At 39.8% G+C, this 19965-nt stretch overlaps 1 protein-coding gene across 2 annotated transcripts in view; it reads left to right on the plus strand.

The window, feature by feature from the left end:
• Positions 1–19965, plus strand: part of LOC134533022 (ADAMTS-like protein 4) — a 359582-nt gene that overhangs the window by 324675 nt on the left and 14942 nt on the right. For both annotated transcript variants that reach the window (XM_063370161.1, XM_063370162.1), the window contains 7 exons: positions 2803–2969; positions 5051–5192; positions 6886–6955; positions 9293–9444; positions 12137–12266; positions 16404–16647; positions 18193–18375. In XM_063370161.1, the coding sequence (XP_063226231.1) occupies positions 2803–2969; positions 5051–5192; positions 6886–6955; positions 9293–9444; positions 12137–12266; positions 16404–16647; positions 18193–18375 (1088 nt within the window). The remainder of the gene's footprint in view (positions 1–2802; positions 2970–5050; positions 5193–6885; positions 6956–9292; positions 9445–12136; positions 12267–16403; positions 16648–18192; positions 18376–19965) is intronic.

Below are 19965 nucleotides of genomic sequence, written 5' to 3' on the forward strand. Positions count from 1 at the left end.
CACAGTCTCGCGCCACTCGGTCTCCGTACTCTTACGATCCAGTCGAACACCGCGTCGTGCCAGTCTCAGGGGGGAGGGATGTCTCGCACCCTCTTCGCCAATGTTGCACTTCCCTTCACTCGCGGAACTCTCCGAACTCTCGGAACTCTCTCGGAACTGTCGCGGAGGACGGCGTCGCTGCTCAAGCACTAGTAGGTCGTCTTTCCAGAACCAACGATAGTGGCTGTGACGAGTCGCGTCATCCCGGGCCGACCCAAAGCCCGAACAGTCTCGAAGGGTGGCGTTCATTCACGCCACTCCGCGCGGCGGTCCACAGAATTCCCAAGGCCGCTCAGCGATAGATAACAACGCCGAGGAAGTACTTTGTGCGGGGAGCGCAGGGGGGGGAGGGAGGGGGTAGCAATGACACTTGTTATTCTGCCAGGCGCACGTGGCATGCATTACGTCAGCGGACCGCACGTGACACGGTGTGTGACGCCAGTGGCCGTGAATGGCCTCCAGCCAGCTCCGAATCTGGCATCGCGTTCTGGTCTCTCGCGTTCGTAACAATAAATAGGGACTGGAAAAACTTTTAACTGCTCAAGATATCCTAGTGGTGTCTGTACAATTTTACGCTTTTAAAAATACTCTGAGGGCGTATGAGTAGTTTCTGTTTCCCTACTTCGGATTTTAACTGCATTATAAAAAAGTGAATCTGTTTAAAATGCATGTTTTCAGATAATTTATATGCAAGAAACACTCAGTACAGATTCTTGAAAGCACTCAAGACACTTTTAATACACCTTTATCTTTATTTCTCCGTCACATAATGTCATGGTTACCGCTTGAATCTCACAGTTGTCCTATACACGACGAGAAGATTGCGCGCCAGTTCACAGCCTCGCGCTTAGAGGCTATACCGCGCTAGACGCACTTATCATCCCGCCACACTAACACTAGGCTGACTCCTTTAAACCTGCGAGGCCAACGCCCGGTTGCATAACCGCGAGGCGTTTCCTCCGGAACATTTGCTCCTTGGCTGCCCACGTCGCCACAATTTTCTCCCTGGCTTGTGGGTGTGTGTTTTCGTGGAGCAACACAGACTACTTTCCATTCGGACCGATCCAAGGCCTTTTACGCAAGGAGCCATTGTTGGCTTGCATTTTGCCAACAGAAGTTAAAAAGAATCAGTTGACGTAATTGAATGGCAGTTGCGTATTTTTTAAGATTTTTTGTGCACATTATTTCTAGTTAAATAATTTATAGCTTTATTTTTCCCACTATTAGTTTGTATATACTATAAACGAAGAGACTAACACGAACTGCATTGAAAAATCGGACATATATCTACGAGAATTTATAACCTCAACAATGTGCAAAATGCGTCTGCTGTGATAATTTTATTTTTTAATGGTTTTGTTGACAGCTAAGCCGTTAAAAGGCAGATATTAGGAAAATAAACACAAGAATCTTTATTTAATCTGAAATTTCTTGACTGCACTGTAATCGTCCATAACTACACCTAATGCTCCATTGTGTATACTTTCGATGTTAGGACCGCGAATTTTAACAGTTTATTATTTTGCTTGTTTTCAAAGAACTATTCGGAAAAGAATCGTAAAAATATATTAGTCTCTATTCTTGTTCATCATTGTTTGGGTGGCTACACATCTTTCTTATGCACACTGAAAAAAATTAAATTATGGGGCAGCCTTGTCATACCACAATATACATATATTTTTAGTGTCCATAAGTAGCTTATTATTGTCAGCACAATTGTTTTGTCACTAATGGACAGTTTTGCTGATACTACAAATTCATGTGGTTGTAAAAAAAATATTTGGATTGGAATGAATGATGAATTAATGTTAGAATTTATTAATGGGCTTGACTTCCCGTCGAGACCCAGGTCATCAGAGAGGATGAGGGATGGTGAGATGGGAATAGGTGGGGTGAGGTAGTACCCGTATAGAAAAATTAACCTTCAATTAGCAACGTTCTCCACGTTTCCCAATTGCGAAAAATTCTTGTTTTGACTTACTTATACGGGGATCGGAACGTGGATTGCCATTGCGGAAAGCGAGCGGCAGAACCTACTCAACCACCATAGCCATATTTCATTTCGGTCTGTTTAAACAAAATATATTGCGTGGTGGCTAGACAAAACCATTATTTTTTCCTGTGCAGATAAACAACTAGGATTTTTTTATAAAGCATTGGAGTGTATATATATGTGTGTAACATCTCCCTCTCTCTCTCTCTCTATATATATATATATATATATATATATATATATATATAACGCAGGACTGTTACTCCACATGCCAACTATAAAAATCACTTGTTTCCTCATACAGATTTTATACACACATTGACCATTTGTACTATACCTACACAGAAGGATGACGTTTACATTTTTGATTAGAGACCTTTTTATTGTAAATTAATTGCGTGACTAAACTGCATTCATGTTGGTCAAGTATGGGATATGGTAGCACAGTTACGAAGGGAGAAGGGGGGGGGGGACACAAATTTTCAAAGGGACTGGATTGAGTGTCGACTTTGTACTACTAATTATTGCGCCTTAATGGTTAGACGCCCAAAACATCGGTTGAAGTGTAGCGTTTGCACTGCGGATACATTTTAAATGTATTTTTATTCACGAAGGAGGTTCTAGCCCGTGATTGCTAACCATTACCGGACATTATCGTCGAGCACCATTTCCGCGATGTTTCGGGCGGATCGACATGGCGACGGCGAGGTGGAACCACGTCAAGACGCCACCCTGACTCCGGTGCTTGTGGCTCTGCGGCTCGGTTTCAGCGCTGCGGCGGCTGGACGGCCAGTACATCGTGAACGGAAACTGGGCCATCAACTGGTCGGGCGTGTACGAGGGCGCCGGCACGCACTTCACGTTCCGGCGCCAGGACGCCGCGCGCGGTGACGTCATCACGGCGCCCGGACCGCTGCTCGAGCCCGTCGACATCATGGTGCGCCCTCCCTTTCCCCTCCCCCGCCACCTTTCACTGCTTCCCTCGGCTCAACCGCCGTCCTGCAACTCGAAATAACATTTTTTTATACTGCTTGCACGTTTTTCTGACGTGACAACAGTCTAATAAATCGATGAACGCCGGCTGCACGCACGAAAAAGTGTCCCGTTACGCACATTGTCCCGTTACGCTGTGTCCCGTTACGCTCATTGTACGCTTGCGCCGCATCTACCTCTCTTCCATTCGTTTCCTACTTTTCCTATCATCGTCCTATCCTTAACAGAATAACACAGATTGGAAGAAGTTAAATAGCAAACATTTGTAAAATTTATAGTTAAAATAATCTCTTCGTTAAAGTAATAAATATATTTGAATTAATGAGCGCAAATAAATGTAAATTTATCAATTAAATTGTAGATTTCATTTCACTCCTTCTTTGTATCCATACAAAATAGTGATAATGCAATAAAAATGATTCAATTTTATTCATAAAAGTAGTGCAAACATTTCATCAATGTTTTGTTATGACGTTGTCACGTTCAACTATCGTCCGTAAACCGACTTTACAGACTACCAATTTTTTTTTTTTTAATTTAGTCTAGCCTCGAGTGAAATTAAAACCGCTAAATAGTCGTGGTTTCGAGTGACTACAGTGTATCTGAAAATTCGCGTTTTTTTTCTGCATCAGGGTAGTGTGATTTATTATCAATATTATTATTATTATTGTTAGGAGCTGCAACATTGCACTCAAGTTCTTGTCGCAAGTGATTTGAGTCGCGTGCTTATTGCAAGTTTCTTATTGGTCCACGGTGTATCAGGGCGTGTCAAGAAGCCCTTAAACCGACCATATATTGGATTATCTAGTTTTGTAAACAAATGATAACTGGAACTATTGTACAGGTACCTATCTATAAGCAAAGCTACGATATTTTTTATGCCAAAATTTTCTCATATCAGGCTAATCTCAAATTGCCTTTTTAAGAGCTCACCGATCGACAATCACTTCTCATACTTGTTTCCAACTAGCTCAGGGCCAACGAAGGTGTTTCAAGAAAAATTTAGTCCTAATAAACGGGAAGCAATTGTATATGTATGTGTTTCAAGTCTACTTTGCAGGTTTGCTGAGACACAGAAAAAGAAAAATCGGCGCTTCTACAAAATACTTCTTTGAAAACCAGTTGACCAGAAATAGCTAAAAGAATAGCTAAAAGAAAAAAAATTGTTTACTTTGTACAACACATTGCTATGGTTGTTTTTGCATATATGAAATACTGAGTTTACAAATAACTTTAACTATTTGAGATATTTAGACAATACGAAGCATTGAACCCAGAATTACTGCGAACACTATTTTGAAGTGATAAAAATGTACTTGTAAATATTTATAATTATTCGTAATTTCACATGAATATTTATCTTCCATTTACAAAAAAAAATCGCTGTCGGTAAAGTCGGTTTATGGACGATAGTTTAACGTGACAAATTCATAACAAAACATAGATTAAATGATTGCATACTTTTTTGAATAAAATTGAATAATTTTTATTCAATTATCACTATTTTGTATGGATACAAAGAAGGAGTGAAATGAAATCCTCAATTTAATTGATAAATTTACTTTTATTTTCACTTATTAATTCAAATATGTTTATTACTTTAACGAAGAGATTATTTTAACTTTAACTTTTTTACATGTTTGATATTTAACTTCTTCCAATCTGTGTTATTCTGTTAAGGATAGGACGATGATAGGAAAAGTAGGAAACTAATGGGAGTGTTTCAAGTTTAATGTGCCTCGAAAAAGTCAAATCGATGGTTGTTCCAATCGAGTGGAAGAGAGATAGATGCGGCGCAAGCGTACAATGAGCGTAACGGGATACATCTTAACGGGACAATGTGCGTAACGGGACACTTTTTCGTGCGTGCAGCCGGCGTTCATCGATTTATTAGACGTTGTCACGTCAAAAAAAAAAAATTAATTGCAAATGTAATCCGCGAGACGATGACGTCTCCAGCTGTTGGTTGAGTGAGTACCAGGACGACGTGGGCTCATGGTTCTCGTCACTTGCTCGGTCCGACAGCTGCTGTACCAGCAACCGAACCCTGGCATCAAGTACGAGTACATGCTGCCGATGAGAGCCGACGGCACCACGCCGCCGGTGCCACGACCCGCCCCGGGCGTCGCCGGCAACTCCGTCATCGCACCGCCATTCGTCCGGCCAGGTGACGTCACCGCTGCCTTGGATGACAACTTCCCAGGGATTTGTTTTTTTGAGTTTACTTGTTTGGAGAACGAATTCAGAAGCACTAACCAAGTTGCCGAAAAAAAAAATATATATATCTAAATTAGCGTACAATAATTTCCACATTGTGTACCGTAATTATGGTATGTTGTGTCGTAATTATCGTACGCGTCGATAAACTGATCTTTAAGTGATGTACGCACAACAAATATACTCGTCTTCATCCCACTTGCCTGTTTACAAAAAAAAACATAATTCGCATGTTTTGAATTCGTCGTAGGTGTATTATTCGTTGAAAAAGTCCGATGGTTGTGGCCGTGATCGCTGAAGAGGCGAGCTCTTTTGGTGTGGATCTGAAGCTACGGCCACACATGGCGCTATGCTCGCCATGTTCGCTGTGTTCGCTACGTTGGCGATGTCGCAAGGTGTTTGGTTCTCGGCTATTTTTTTTTTCTAAAACGTCGCTGATTTCGCGCAACTGATTCATCAAATGAAATTCTTCAAATTCTTTTTTTTTATATTAAATTCATGAACTCGTTTATTTTTTACGTTCACGTACCGTGAGAGCCAGCAGAATATTGTCATCGTCGGAATCATCACTCGAAATCCCACGGCATGCGTCTCTCCGACATCGCGAACTAGACTATCCTGTCTGGCCAACCTGGCGCAGCGAACATCGCGAACGCAGCGAGCATCGCGAACATAGCGAGCGTAGGGCCCCCCCTGTGTGGCCGTAGCTTCAACATCTGCGTGTTTCCCGCGGACAGTCGGGGCATCACGGCGCTGCGATCGCGCGTCCTCTCAGCCAGCGTGGTAGTAGTGCCTCGATGCGGGCTGATTTCTAATTCATGTGCCACAGCTTTCCCCCTTTAACTACGCAGGTTTGCATTTACGGACATATTTTCCTTACCAATTTTTTTTTCTTTGGCATTCCCTGCCACTTTTTTTTTTTTTTAAATTCACGACTTGAAATTTTCGATCAACTTGTGTATGGTTCAAATACATTATTTTGTTACAACTATAAACGCGTGATGCGTATCAGTGACTTTTGACTTTGAACTTGTGACTTTTGACTTTGAACTTACGCGTTAACTTGTCTTTAAATTTAGATCTTTACTGACATGATATAGCAGCTAAATTTTGACATCCCGAGTGTGCTTCTTGGCCAATAAATTATGTTTTCAATCCCAAACAATTAAATATATATATATATATATATAAATTTAAACATAAAAATTCAGCAATGTAAAACATTTTTCTCGTGCTTAGTTACTCTAGTTTTATAAACTTTATCCCAAATCTAAAATATCACAAAATAATGGAATAAAATATATATGAAAGTTTTTTTTTTTTTTAGTTTCCTCAAGGAAACTGAAATAAAGTGCGTCTCATGTAACTTGTCTCAAAATTTGACATTTTTCAACAGTGGTACCAACGTTACCTACCCATTTCCCAACTTACAATTGCAAATAAAGCATCATCACCATCACATGATGTTTGTTTGATGAACATCAACCACCAACCACATAAAGCTGTTGACAGGACAAGTGTCAGAAAGATGCGAAGACTGTTACATGTACCTTTGGTGCTACTTTTGAGAACAACTGAATTTGAATCACAGCCTTTTTTTAAAGTTCTCCTCGTGCTGACCAGTGTGTGCCCTCTGCTTTCAGGCGCCAAGCAGGTACCAGGAGAACAGACAGTCAAGGATGTTCCCGTACAAGACTGGCCGCACAACCGCAGGTTCAGTTTCATATGCATATACATTATACTATATAATTTTTAATATATATTACATTTTTAATATGGAATATATTATATACTATTATATAATATTAGTTATTATCATACACAATATATTATGAGTTTATAATATATTCTAATCTGTATAGATTTTGAGCCCTCTAACTGCCAATTTGAAAATTAAAATACAAACTTTGTACAAAAAAACTAATTATCAGATTATATATTGCTGTATATGATGGTATATTTTATTCAAATATCCCGTTGAGTAAAAAACTCTTTCAAAATAGGTTGAGACGTTTTATTGAAATTTTGCTGCATAAAAAAATGTTTCTGGCAATGTAAAGCAGAAAAAAATTATTTTTGGTTTATAATACAAAATTTTTGCATTACTATATTTTTAATAAGTTTTCAGGTATAGTGCCTAACACATCGACTTTTCTCCATTCTTAGTTTGTAGCTGCATTACTATTACGCAGTGGTAAAATAAATTGTGGACTCCCATATTGTTATGTGCAAATTCCTTTGCCAAGAAACGGCAGAAGTTTTGTATTTGGGTAGTCACATGTTGTCGTAGTAGCGAAAACTACTTTGTTAGATTTGTTTTAGGAATGCAGTTATTTGCATCTTTCAAATTAGTTTCGCAGCTCACCATCACGTTATCTCGTCTCGTGCAATATTCGGAACGTCACTGTCTGTTATTATATCCGCTCAAATTTAAAGCCGTCTTATCTCGTCCATGTTAATCCTGCCCAAGATGAAAACAATGGATCAAGTATTCTTGCGAGGAGGACAATTATTTTTTTAAATCGTAATTTGAAGGTCGGAATTGTACGACTGGAGATTTAATTTTCCGATGCGCTTATCATACATTTCTATTTCACTGTCTCGCACATCACTATTGTTCCCGTCTCCTCCAAACAGTCTTAATGTAGTCATAGTTACTTACGAGGTATCACGAGAGTTGCGTACTCACAATGGTTCGGCTTTCACTCAATAATTACTCCGCCCAATCGCAGTTCTGCGTCGTTCTATTTCTAGACGCGCGAACGAAGCGAGCACGTATGGCACACTAACATACCTGCTTCAATTTTCTCCAGGTTGTTAATTAGAATATATCTTTACCTTGAAGGCATAAGGCACTGTGTCCACTTTTGGGCAAGATGAACTTTTTGCCATAAACTTGACCACCGTCTGACGTTCTTTATATCGGAATACAACTCTAACACGATGTGTCAAAAATTCACATATTTTAGGATTAAAAATAGTTGAGTATACTACTGAGGCACTATTCAATATTTTTTAAACTGCTCTCTAAAACAAAATGGTTTTTGTGACATAGTGTCTTATGCCTTTGAGGTACAGATATGAAACTGAGGAGATAACGCAGCAGATACGTGGGTGTCCGATCCGTTCGCACATCTGTAAGTAAAGTATTGTTACGAACGCAGACAGGACCGCGGCGGAGTGATGCTGGCGATACCCGTGCGATCGGCGAGAGGTGAAGAGGGCAAGTGGACCTATCGGGAGGCGATACCCGCGAGTGAAGGCCTGGCGAGCGAGTCGGATGCGATGAACGATGGTTGGGGGACTGCGCTGCAATGGTTTCACCGTCACTTTCCGCGGTACGCTTGACGGAAGGGTCGGCACGCGACGTGGGGAAGGGAAAGTAGCCCACGAGTGTAACATTCCCCCACTCCGCCTGCACCTCCTCCAGAGGAAAACCTTTCTGCACTTTCACAAAATAATCATTTTGGAAACCAGTTGCCAAGAAATAGTATGTAACACTACAAGAAAGATATTGTCTCTTTGTACAGCACATGGCTACGTTTGTTTATTAATGTATGAAATGCGTTTTCCGAGCTGATGATGAGTATTTCTTACGGAAAGCAGCACGTAATTTTATATTTCAATTGTTGTTTCATTCATGAATATACATTTATATGTTGTTTTTAACTATTGACTCAATTTTTTGGTAACGGTATAGACATAACTTCAACTATTGGAGGTACAGGGACAACACAAAGAATTTATTTATATCCTTATTTTAAGTGGCAAAGTTGTTTACACTTAACCACATATGTACATCTTTACTAACTAGGTACATGCAAAATAAACCTGATAATTATTATAGCCTAGACATAAAAAAATTGTCACAAATACATTTTTTAAAAAAAAATATCAGTTCAAATATGAAAAATAACAACAAAAAAAGTAGCATGTAAGATACACATGAGCTACTTCAGTATTAAGAGACTGCGATCCCAGAGTTACCGCATGCGCGGAGTGGCGAGTGTGAGTGCTGTGAGTGGTGTGAGAGGTGCGCCCTGCCCGCAGCCCGGTGTTCCCGTACGGCAGCGGAGTGCTGGGCACGGACAGCCAGCAGGGGGAGGCGCCCCACAAGCCGCCGCCCAAGAGCCGCGGCCGCAAGCGCAAGTTCGCGTGGAAGCTGGCCGGCTTCTCCGAGTGCAGCAAGACCTGCGCCGGAGGTGCGTCTTCTCTCTCTCTCTCTCTGCCTCGAGGGCCGGTCCGCGCGCGTGTCTGCTCGGCCGCACGATTCAAGATGCAGCAGCAGAATATAAGAGGAGGGAAACAGAATTTAAGCGGCAGCAACAGAATTTAAGGGATTGCAACCGAATTTAAGGGATTGCAACAGAATATAAGGGAGTGTAACAGAATTTAAGGGAGTGTAACAGAATTTAAGGGAGTGTAACATAATTTAAGGGAGTGTAACATAATTTAAGGGAGTGTAACATAATTTAAGCGGCAGCAACAGAATTTAAGGGATTGCAACAGAATATAAGGGAGTGTAACAGAATTTAAGGGAGTGTAACATAATTTAAGGGAGTGTAACATAATTTAAGGGAGTGTAACATAATTTAAGGGAGTGTAACATAATTTAAGCGGCAGCAACAGAATTTAAGGGATTGCAACAGAATATAAGGGAGTGTAACAGAATTTAAGGGAGTGTAACAGAATTTAAGGGAGTGTAACATAATTTAAGGGAGTGTAACATAATTTAAGGGAGTGTAACATAATTTAAGGGAGTGTAACATAATTTAAGCGGCAGCAACAGAATTTAAGGGATTGCAACCGAATTTAAGGGATTGCAACAGAATATAAGGGAGTGTAACAGAATTTAAGGGAGTGTAACAGAATTTAAGGGAGTGTAACATAATTTAAGGGAGTGTAACATAATTTAAGGGAGTGTAACATAATTTAAGGGAGTGTAACAGAATTTAAGGGAGTGTAACAGAATTTAAGGGAGTGTAACAAAATTTAAGGGAGTGTAACAGAATTTAAGGGAGTGTAACATAATTTAAGGGAGTGTAACATAATTTAAGGGAGTGTAACAGAATTTAAGGGACTGTAACAGAATTCAAGGGAGTGCAACAGAATTTTAAGGGAGTTTTACAGATCACAATTAACGGGATCACAATTAACTTTAGTACTTGTGCGTAGACAGAGGTCACCAAGAGAGCTCCTAACAGGAGCTGATCCACCCTTTTTCTATTTCTGATACAGGGGTGCTCATGCAGGAGTTAGTCCATTATAAATAAAGTTTAGCGTAACCTGGGAAATAAAGAGGGCAAGTGAACTAACGTCGGAAATAAATCATGAAAAGCTTAATTTTGTCGGTGGTTAGATCACTATCAGAGATGTACCCTCCAAAAGTCCCTGTTCACTCTCTCCGTTATTCCTCTCCCCTCGGCTTTTTTTATATTCCTATTCTATTTCTATTATCCATGCCTAATCTTCCTAGAAAAAAGTAGTTTTTTTACTACATCATCTAAAAATGTTTTTTTCGAATAAAAAAATCAGTGTATTTCTGTGGGCCATTTTTTATGAATATTCCCGATATTAAACTTCATTTCCCGGTATGTTATGTTTATCTGTAAAAAAATTTCTGTGTAATTTGTTTTTAAGTTAATATTTTTACCACACATACACACATACATTAAATTAAGTTGGTTGGGTGTGCCTATATTTAGACATTCATATATATTTTATATCGGTTGTCTCAATCTTACTGTTAAAAATCAACAAATAATTTTTCAGTAACGTTTAGAAATATACTTTGTTCAGGAGATGTTTAACATTTTGTGTTTTGCCATTTTTTATTACCTCTGATTAAGCTAGACTAAAAATTCCAATGATACCATTTGAACGAGTATATTTATCGTGAGGTTTTTTTTTTTTGTAATATTGAGAGTCTTTAAAAACTTATTTTTATTTATAGGCAGTTTTGTAGTTTTTGAGTTCCAGACATGAGGAACTGAGACATCCAGTATACGTACACGCGTATCCTATATGTAGTTACTCGCATCACTGACTCAACGCCAAAGCGATATGTGTACCTTGGAGACAGGCATGTCATGAAACACAAATATTAGCTTACTCCATAGAGATGCGTATAAAATAAAATAAAATGGAATTGTAACGTTTGAGTAACATTGGAAATACAGCTACAAGAGTGGAGCATGCCTTCATTAATAAATTAGAGTGCTTTTTTTGTATTCATCATTTTTCAACGGGTGCCATAAAGAAAGTAGAGGCTGGAAAAATTCGCTGTTCCGAAGACCTTCAGGATATACTACACAGTCCTCTGTATACTCGAGCAAATAACACCAGTTCATTGGCTGCTGACTTTTGAGTCGTCTCAACTGGTTTGTCTGTGATTCGACACTTCTTTGGTTGAGGGTGTCTCATTGGTAGAGACCTGCAAAATTCGCGGATTCATTCGGTGATAGGCTAGAATTCAAACACATATACCTATTAGATAATTTTGCTATTGGCTTACTGTTCATCTGGACGAATCTCAACCAGTTATAAACCCTCAACCAAAGAAGGATCGAATCACAGACAAACCAGTTGAGACAACTTACAAGTCGGCAGCCAATGAACTTGCGTTATTTGCCCGAGTGTACAGGGGTATGTGCAGTCTATCCTGAAGGCCATCGAAACCGCGAATTTTGCAGGTCTTTACTCATTGGTCCAGAGCCTTCCAGATAAACAGTGAGCCAATAACGAAAGCAGCTCAAATGTATATTTATTTGAAAATTCAAGCATTCTTGAAATGAATCTGCAATTTTTTTTTCTGGTCTCTATGTATGGACCCTCCCGGTGTCGTGGAGCGGACCGGGTAAGGGGGAGGTCTGTCACCGGCGCGTGTGTCGACAGGCATGTCGGCGAGCATGACGGTGTGCGTGCGCGAGTCCACGCAGGTCGCCGTGCCCGACAAGCGCTGCAGCCACTCGGAGAAGCCGCGCCCGCAGCTGATGCGCTGCAACACCAAGCCCTGCCCCGCTGAGTGAGTACCTACCTGCCTGCCGGCCCCCTGCGGCCGCGCGCTTGCGCCCGGGTGGCATGCAACCGCTCCCGCACCCGTGTCGCGCGCGCGCTGCGGGGAGCATATGCTTCCAGGCGCGACCTCTCCTGTAGCCCTCGTGCTGTTTGTACCTACAGTGTTCATACCTTCAGCAACATCTAAGTAACTGTACGTTTCTCACTAAAACTATAGCCACTTTGCCAGTTTGAATAAAGTAAGAGTCTATAAAAAAAACTATTTTTTTTTGTGGATTTCACTGCAAAAAAATATTATTTTTTGTAGAATTATAAATTTTGCGTTTGAAAATTTCAAGAAATTTCATTCACAAGACTTAGATACCATCAAAAAATATTCCTGGTTGTGTGACTGTTTGCAAAACCGTATAAAAGTAAATAAGTTTTCAGTAATTGTGTGCACTGCAGTCATTTGCCTTATAATATGTATATTGTGGCTTGAAATTGAAAACGTTCCGCTATTGTACAGTGTTTAGTAAATATCTGTTGAACAAATATGAGTCGTTACATAAAATGCAAAATGCAATGCGTGAATTGTACCTATCTTGCATTTACTTTCTCAATTAGTGGAGGAAGTAAATGTGAAGTAATTTGCATGTACGCAGGTTAAAAATTACGAGTTTAGCTTTTTTTCCCGTACGCATGCATGCTACGTATGAATGTGAACAGTATCGTGTTTTTTATTAATTTTTTACATGTCTGTTACCTACTTGTGTGTATATTGTGAACTCAGTGGGTGAGTTCTTTGGATGGCCGTTTACGTAACTTCCTTGATCAACCTAAAGAGCAGGGCTAGAACTCGAAAAGACGCCATCTTGATTTCAACCGTTTCTAAGTCATGTTCTTTTATTTGTCATTTATCTCTGTAATATTGTTTTCTTTATGGCAGATAATAGACTCTAAACATTTTTTTGAAACTATTTGTTTTGTTGCCAGTGAAAATTTTCATCTGGGAAATAATTCCCTTCTACTATCAAAGCAAATAAATCCTCAAGCCAAAATATATACAGCCAATTACTAAAAACTTCATGCTTTACAAATAATATATAAATTATAATAATAATATAGTAATATAAATATTTAAATAAATTAAAATTTTTATTAATATAACCTAAAATGGATATGTATCCAATATAGTGTCTTTATGTTTATATTTCTTCCCTTTAACCTGTACAGTCCCAAAGCTAGTTATAAAAAAATCCCTTTCGGCACAGCCTACAAGACGAAGATAGATTTAGAAGTACTTAATTCTTCTGGAAATATTTTGGAAACTTCTATAAACTTCTGGAACATTTTAAGAACTTATTGTATATAACATATTTATGTTCTCCAATATTACAAAATGATTTATTAAATCTTTGCTCATTTCCATGCAGCGAAAATATTACAACTATTTTGCTTTATGTCTCCACTATTGAATAACTTAAGGAATAATTTCATATTATATGGGAAATAAGTTGATTATTTGTTTTAACCTTTAAACACTATTTTTCGTCTCTTGCACTAATAATTGTTTTTCACCATGGTGTAAAATAATATTAAGATGATTTAAAATAAATAAGAATGGATTCGTACTGTGCATACGTACATGGTAGGGAAGTTTTATTTATTTTCTTTTTCCAACCCCCAGGTTCTTCCAACCCATTACAACAAAGGTTTGTTTTACCAAAATTTGTTATAGACAAAAGTGATTAGTAAAAAAATATTATATTTTCAAACATTTTGAACGGATTTGATAGTGTACCTAATAGGTAGTTCTGCTTTTTTTGTCATTCAACCGCCGTATATTCCACCCCTTGCAGTCAATTTAGGTTGTATGAAAACAAATATTCCAGATAAAAGTTTTAGATAATAATTAAAGGTTTTACAATAAATTAGAACGAATTTAATAGTGTACATGGTACGAAAAATATAATTTTTTTAGTTACTACCTTTGTTTTTTGTTTTCAAAACCTTGCAGCAACGGTTGAACTTATAAAAAATTGTTTTAAATAATTCAACATTTAAGATTTAACAATAAAAATTTCATAGAGAAATTATTATTTTTCAACATGGCGTCAAATATATGCAGGCTAACAAATTGCTGTGTCTCTACGTTATGACGAAAGCTCCACTATCTCTACATTTAAATTTTATCTATGGATTGTCAAAATTGTAATGTTTAATTCTAAGTTAGTAATTTATTTTTATGACTACAATTTATAACGTCAAGTATTAAATGATAGTTATACTGGTATAAAGTTTAGTTTTGCACACTAATACGCTTTGTACATTCCCGACACATGCGAAAGTTAATATATACGAATGAATTACGCGGGTCCGCCATCTTTAATAGATTTCTGAGACTTCCACAGATGGCATCAACGTGTTTACACATTTCCGTTCCAATCGGCTTCAGTTCCGTTCACGAAATTACTCCTACCAAATGCCGCATAACGAGAGCTAAGATGTTTACCCACCAAGGGAAAAAAAACTTTAAATTTAAGAACAGCTAAAGGTAAAAAAAAAAAAAAAAAGATGTTTTTGTAACAAGGTTTCGTTACTCGTTTGTAAAACGAAATAGTAGAAGGGGATAGAACGAAGCCTCCCTTCCGCAATCCTTCCACGCTCTTCTCTTTTTTCCTTGCCGTCACTTCTTTTCCGACTTCGTTCCGCAGTGTCTGGCCCGGCCCACGGGCGACGCCATTGTTGCGAAACAAAAGCGAGAGAGCTCCGTCGCGCCTCGTTGACCCGCCCGCGCCTCAGGGGCGGAGTAACCCCCCCCCCCCTACCATCCCTCTTGCCTTCTTGAACAAACTACCCATCCACGCTCCCAGCGAGAGGAGCTCTGAGTTACAAGCACCTTCCTCCTCGGTGCGCGCGTCGCTGAAAACTCTCTCAGTCCCGTGGCTAACTATAAAACGTGGAAGTTACAGCCGCATAACTTCCCGACGAAACGCGTGATATTAACAAAACAGAAAGTAATAAAACGGGTTTAAAAAAAAAACACTATGCTTCGGTGCAGCGTCGGCAGTAAAAATGTGTGGAATTTTTCACGTCGCGTGCTCTCCCGGCCGCCGAGATTTTCCTTAGGAATGTATCCAACGTTGAAATAAACCGCATACACGAGGGCTTCTTTTTTTTTTTTTTTTTTTGCTACATCCGATGAGCTATAAAAAATAGAAATTTACGTGACCAAAAGTACAGCAGGGTCTCACTTATTTTTTCTACGTGATCGACAAAACGATCGAGGCATTTGTCATATCGTGACTTAAGCTTCTCGATGCCTTCTTGAAAGAAGTTAGCCGCCAGTGAATAGAAATAACAGGGCCCGCGCCTGGGTTTCCCTCCCCCTCACGACGCCGCTGTGAGGCGGGTGGACTAATAGTGCGGAGCATTCTGCCTCACGATTCGCAAATCTTCGGAGGAAATTGGAACTGTTCGTGTGTGTGTGTCTCATCCCTGTGAACTGTAGGTTTCCCTATTTAAAATTTCGGTGTTGTCATGGCAACCATTTCGCATGACCTTGAACGCGACCGCCACCTTGAGTTCCTCCATTTTGCGATCCACATTTTTTATTTTTGCCATTTTAAAATTCACAACTTAAATGAAGTTAGCCATTTTGAAATCCATCATTTTGAATTCAGAGAATTTTTTTTTTTCACCAGTTTAAGTTATGGCATTTTTAAAATCCACCATCTTGTTTTCCACTATTTTGAATTCTGCCATTTATATTCCCGCCATGTTTAAATCTGCAATTTATTTTTATGTCATTGAGAAATTCCATTTTAACTACACATTAAAATATGCTATTTTTTAACTTCGCTAATGTATGTCCATCATTTCAGACTCTACCGTTTTAAATTTTTGTTTCATTTTAACGTATACTAATTTGAGTTCTGACATTTATTTATATTTCGCGCCATTTTGAATCGTACGAAATTAAATATTCTAATTTTTTTTTTAATTTCGTGAATTTTATTTCTGGCTAGTTTGAGTTCTGCCGTTATGACTCGGAGGCATTTCGAATCGTGCTGTGTTGTCGGCACTCGAACTGCAGCGGGGTGGCGTGTGGCGGCGTGTGGCGGCGTGTGGTGGAGTATGGTGGTGTGTGTGGTGGTGTCAGGTGGGTGGCCGCCGACTGGGGCGAGTGCTCGGCCACGTGCGGCGACGGCGTGCAGAGCCGCGAGCTGGCGTGCAAGCAGGAGATCACGGCCAGCCTCACCATGAAGGTGGCTGACGGCGCCTGCCTGCGGCCCCCGCAGCACGCGCGCACCCAGCCCTGCCACCGCCCTGCCTGCCCGGGCTCCCCGCAGCAGCCCCTCGGCGGCGGCGGCGGCGGCGGCTGGCGTGTCGGCGACTGGGGACAGGTTAGCCTCGCCCCGCCCCTCCCCTCACGACCGAGCACGACGTACAGTCTTTGAATATATATACTGTATAGAAGTCGCCATCCCAGGTTAAAATTTCTAATACGGTTTTGAGGTAGTTGGTTAATTCACCGCCGCAATCGCCACCATCTCTAGGGCATCGACTTGTGGTGGTCCCTAGCGGACAAGTGTTGAACACTTCAAACACCCCTTCCCCCTCCCATTGAACGACCTTGAGCTGAAGTGAATGATAGGTGGGGGTGCGGGGGAATGACAGCGGGCGACAGTGCTGCGCTCTAACGTGTAAATAACAACTAAGACGATACAGGGCGTTAACGGCAGCGCACTGCAGCGGTGAAGTTCCCAAGCTGCTCACCATACGCTTCTGAAAAACGTAGAGTAAATCCTATCCACTCGCGACTTCTATACAGTATATATATTCAAAGGTACAGTGCTTTAGCTCACTTGGTGCCTTCCTTCCCTTTCCTGATCATGATAAAGAAATACATTTTTCCGAGATAATCCCAAGTTTTTCTCAAAAAAAATTGTTACATAATTTTATATCGTAATTGATGTTTCATTCAAACATAATTTTTGTCAAACGATTAATAAAATAACTTAATTTTCAATATTTTGACTTTATTTTGTTTTTAATATGCTTATTGATTGCGCAATTAATACTGGAAAGCTCTTCAGGAAACTATTGGAGGTACTGGGACAACACAGTGCATAGATGGCTCGGTAAGAATCCGATCCCAGTATTACTGCGAAAACTATTTTTTAGTGATGCAGTTATTTGCATGTAAATTTAAAAATTCACAAATATGGTAAGTTTAACATCTATATAAATATATGTCATTTACAAAAAAAAATATGGGTGCACGTACTTATGTACGTGCGTTATAATTGATACTTACTTGGCGAAATAAAGAACTATTTTTTTTTTAAAGTTTGAATGCAAATGATGAATAGAAATATAGTACAAGAACTGGTGTGGTATTTAAAATTTTGGTAAAGTATAAATTCAAATCAAATTGAAACAAATTAGATAAATAAATAGGTACTAAGTATTTGATATTTATATAAACTCGTATATGAAATAAATTATTTAAGTAACATAATCACGATAAAATTAAATTAATATTGAAAATAAATAAACATGCAGAATTTGTATTCTAATTTATTAATTTTAATTATTTAAAAAAAAATTAGTAATACATAACGCAAATAAATTATACATACGGTAACATAACCTGACTTATATCAATAAATTTCAAACATTTTTAAATACATTTCCTATCACAAATATTCAAAATAAATAAATGTTTTTAAGTCATTTGAAATGTATGATTTAAAAGCATATATATATATATATTTATTTATTTTTATGTGCCCTTTTTTTTCATCCTGTGAAAATTTCGTTGTACTGTGCGCGCGCATCGACAAAAATTCTCCCTCATCATTATTATTTTTTTTTGTTGTTTCGTAACGCGCCTAGATAAGTACAAGTGTGACGCGGCGTGACGCGGAGTGACGTGTGCCCGGCAGTGCTCGGCGACGTGCGGCAAGGGCGTGAGGACGCGCGCCGTGCAGTGCGCAGACGCGGACGGCGCGCCGCGCGACGACTGCGCGCAGACTGACCGCCCGGCCGCCGAGGAGGCGTGCAACCAGGGCGGCTGCGGCGAGGCGTCCAAGCACTCCCCGTGGCTCTTCACCGAGTGGAGCCAGCAGGTGCGGCTTGTTTGCTTGAGTGCCTTCCAAGAGACCCTTTTGGCAGTTTGCTTTGGAGTACCTGGTCCATTGGACTCTTTACCTCCTGCCTAGGTGATATATTTGGATACCTATGATGGTTGTGTCCTTTTCCCCCTGCTTATCTAGCAGGTCCAACACCGACAACATCGCAATTATCAATCCACACCCTTCTTCCAGCTCAGCCAGCATGTAAGGGGTTACCCCAGTGTTTCAATAATTATTTTCTGCCTGTACTAAAGAGAGACGCCAGCGGAACTGCAGCTGTAAAGGGGTAATTGCTCAGTCAAATGTCTGGTTAGCTTCCAACTCAGGATAAAAAAAATTAAATGCAAATTAGACACCTAAATGGGAACGGTCTTCGATGTTAAGATTAATATTGGCTGTCGGTCGAGTTTTAGAAGTAAAGTTGCTGTCGAATTCTGCTTGGCTCTGTTTCTAATAGGGTAGATATCGGGGCGTCAGTTGGTTGGCTGATGCGTGCTAGCGTCTTGATGTCTGCATTCAGGCCCGTTCTTCAATGACACCAAAACGGAGACGGATCACGTTAACGGAGACGTATCTCGCGGAACAGAGTTCCCACAACGGCACGCAGACGGAGACGGACCCGCACGGGTTAAGCTCGGCAGTGCTGAGCTCTTCTATTGACACTGCTCCTTTCGGTGGTAGCCATTTATTTTGTTCTAAATACGTTTAAATTTGTTCGGAGTACAAAAAATATTAATTGTTCTATTATTACTTTGTCGTTTATGTAAATTCTGCCCGTGCTTTGATTTTGAAGCATAATATTATTATTTTTTATTAAATTTAGTATTTGGTAACCCTGAATAGCGTTTTCATTAGTTGCAAATTTGTTAAGTTTCCGTGCATTGTGGAAGCAGCGGAGACGCGATAGTGAAATGTTCCGGGAGATCCGTGCTCTGTGCCGCTGTGGAACGGGGCGCTTGGAGGCGAATGCTAGGGTCTAGCTTGTTGTTGTTGCTGTGATCGCCAGTGACCGGTGACAATAGTCTAGCGGCAGCAACGCTACTTCATGCAACTGGCTGCAAATGCCGCACCGCTACGCTCGTTCCGGGGCCGGCGGCGCGATCCCGCAACTTTTCACTGACGAGAGAGCAAAACGTCCGATCGTGCATCTTCGGTTTTTTTTTTTTTTCATTGTAAATAAATAATTATGGAGTTAGTGTTAAAAGGAAATACCATAAACAAGGCAACGGTATTTATTTGTAATTATTTTTAGAGGAAAATACCTAATTCATGAAACGCACTTCATGGATTTGTATATTTTTTATACCGTATAAAATCTAGGAAGTCTTTGTCTTCCAAAAATATTCTCGGGACGCCCCATATTCCCTTGAAATTTTACGAAACTTGTAATTTTCAGGTAAGGACATGATAACTAATGGTCAATTAGGTTAGGCTAGCTACATTATAAATACTTTAAAACATTGTGGACGGTTGATTTGGTTATGATAGCTACATTAAAGATACTTTGAAATAATGTAAACGGTTTCCTAGCGCTGGATAGCTACATATTAAAAAGTTATTTGCTAAGCAAACATAAAATGATTT

The sequence above is a fragment of the Bacillus rossius genome, chromosome 6 (genome assembly GCF_032445375.1).
Source record: "Bacillus rossius redtenbacheri isolate Brsri chromosome 6, Brsri_v3, whole genome shotgun sequence".
NCBI classification, from domain to species: domain Eukaryota; kingdom Metazoa; phylum Arthropoda; class Insecta; order Phasmatodea; family Bacillidae; genus Bacillus; species Bacillus rossius.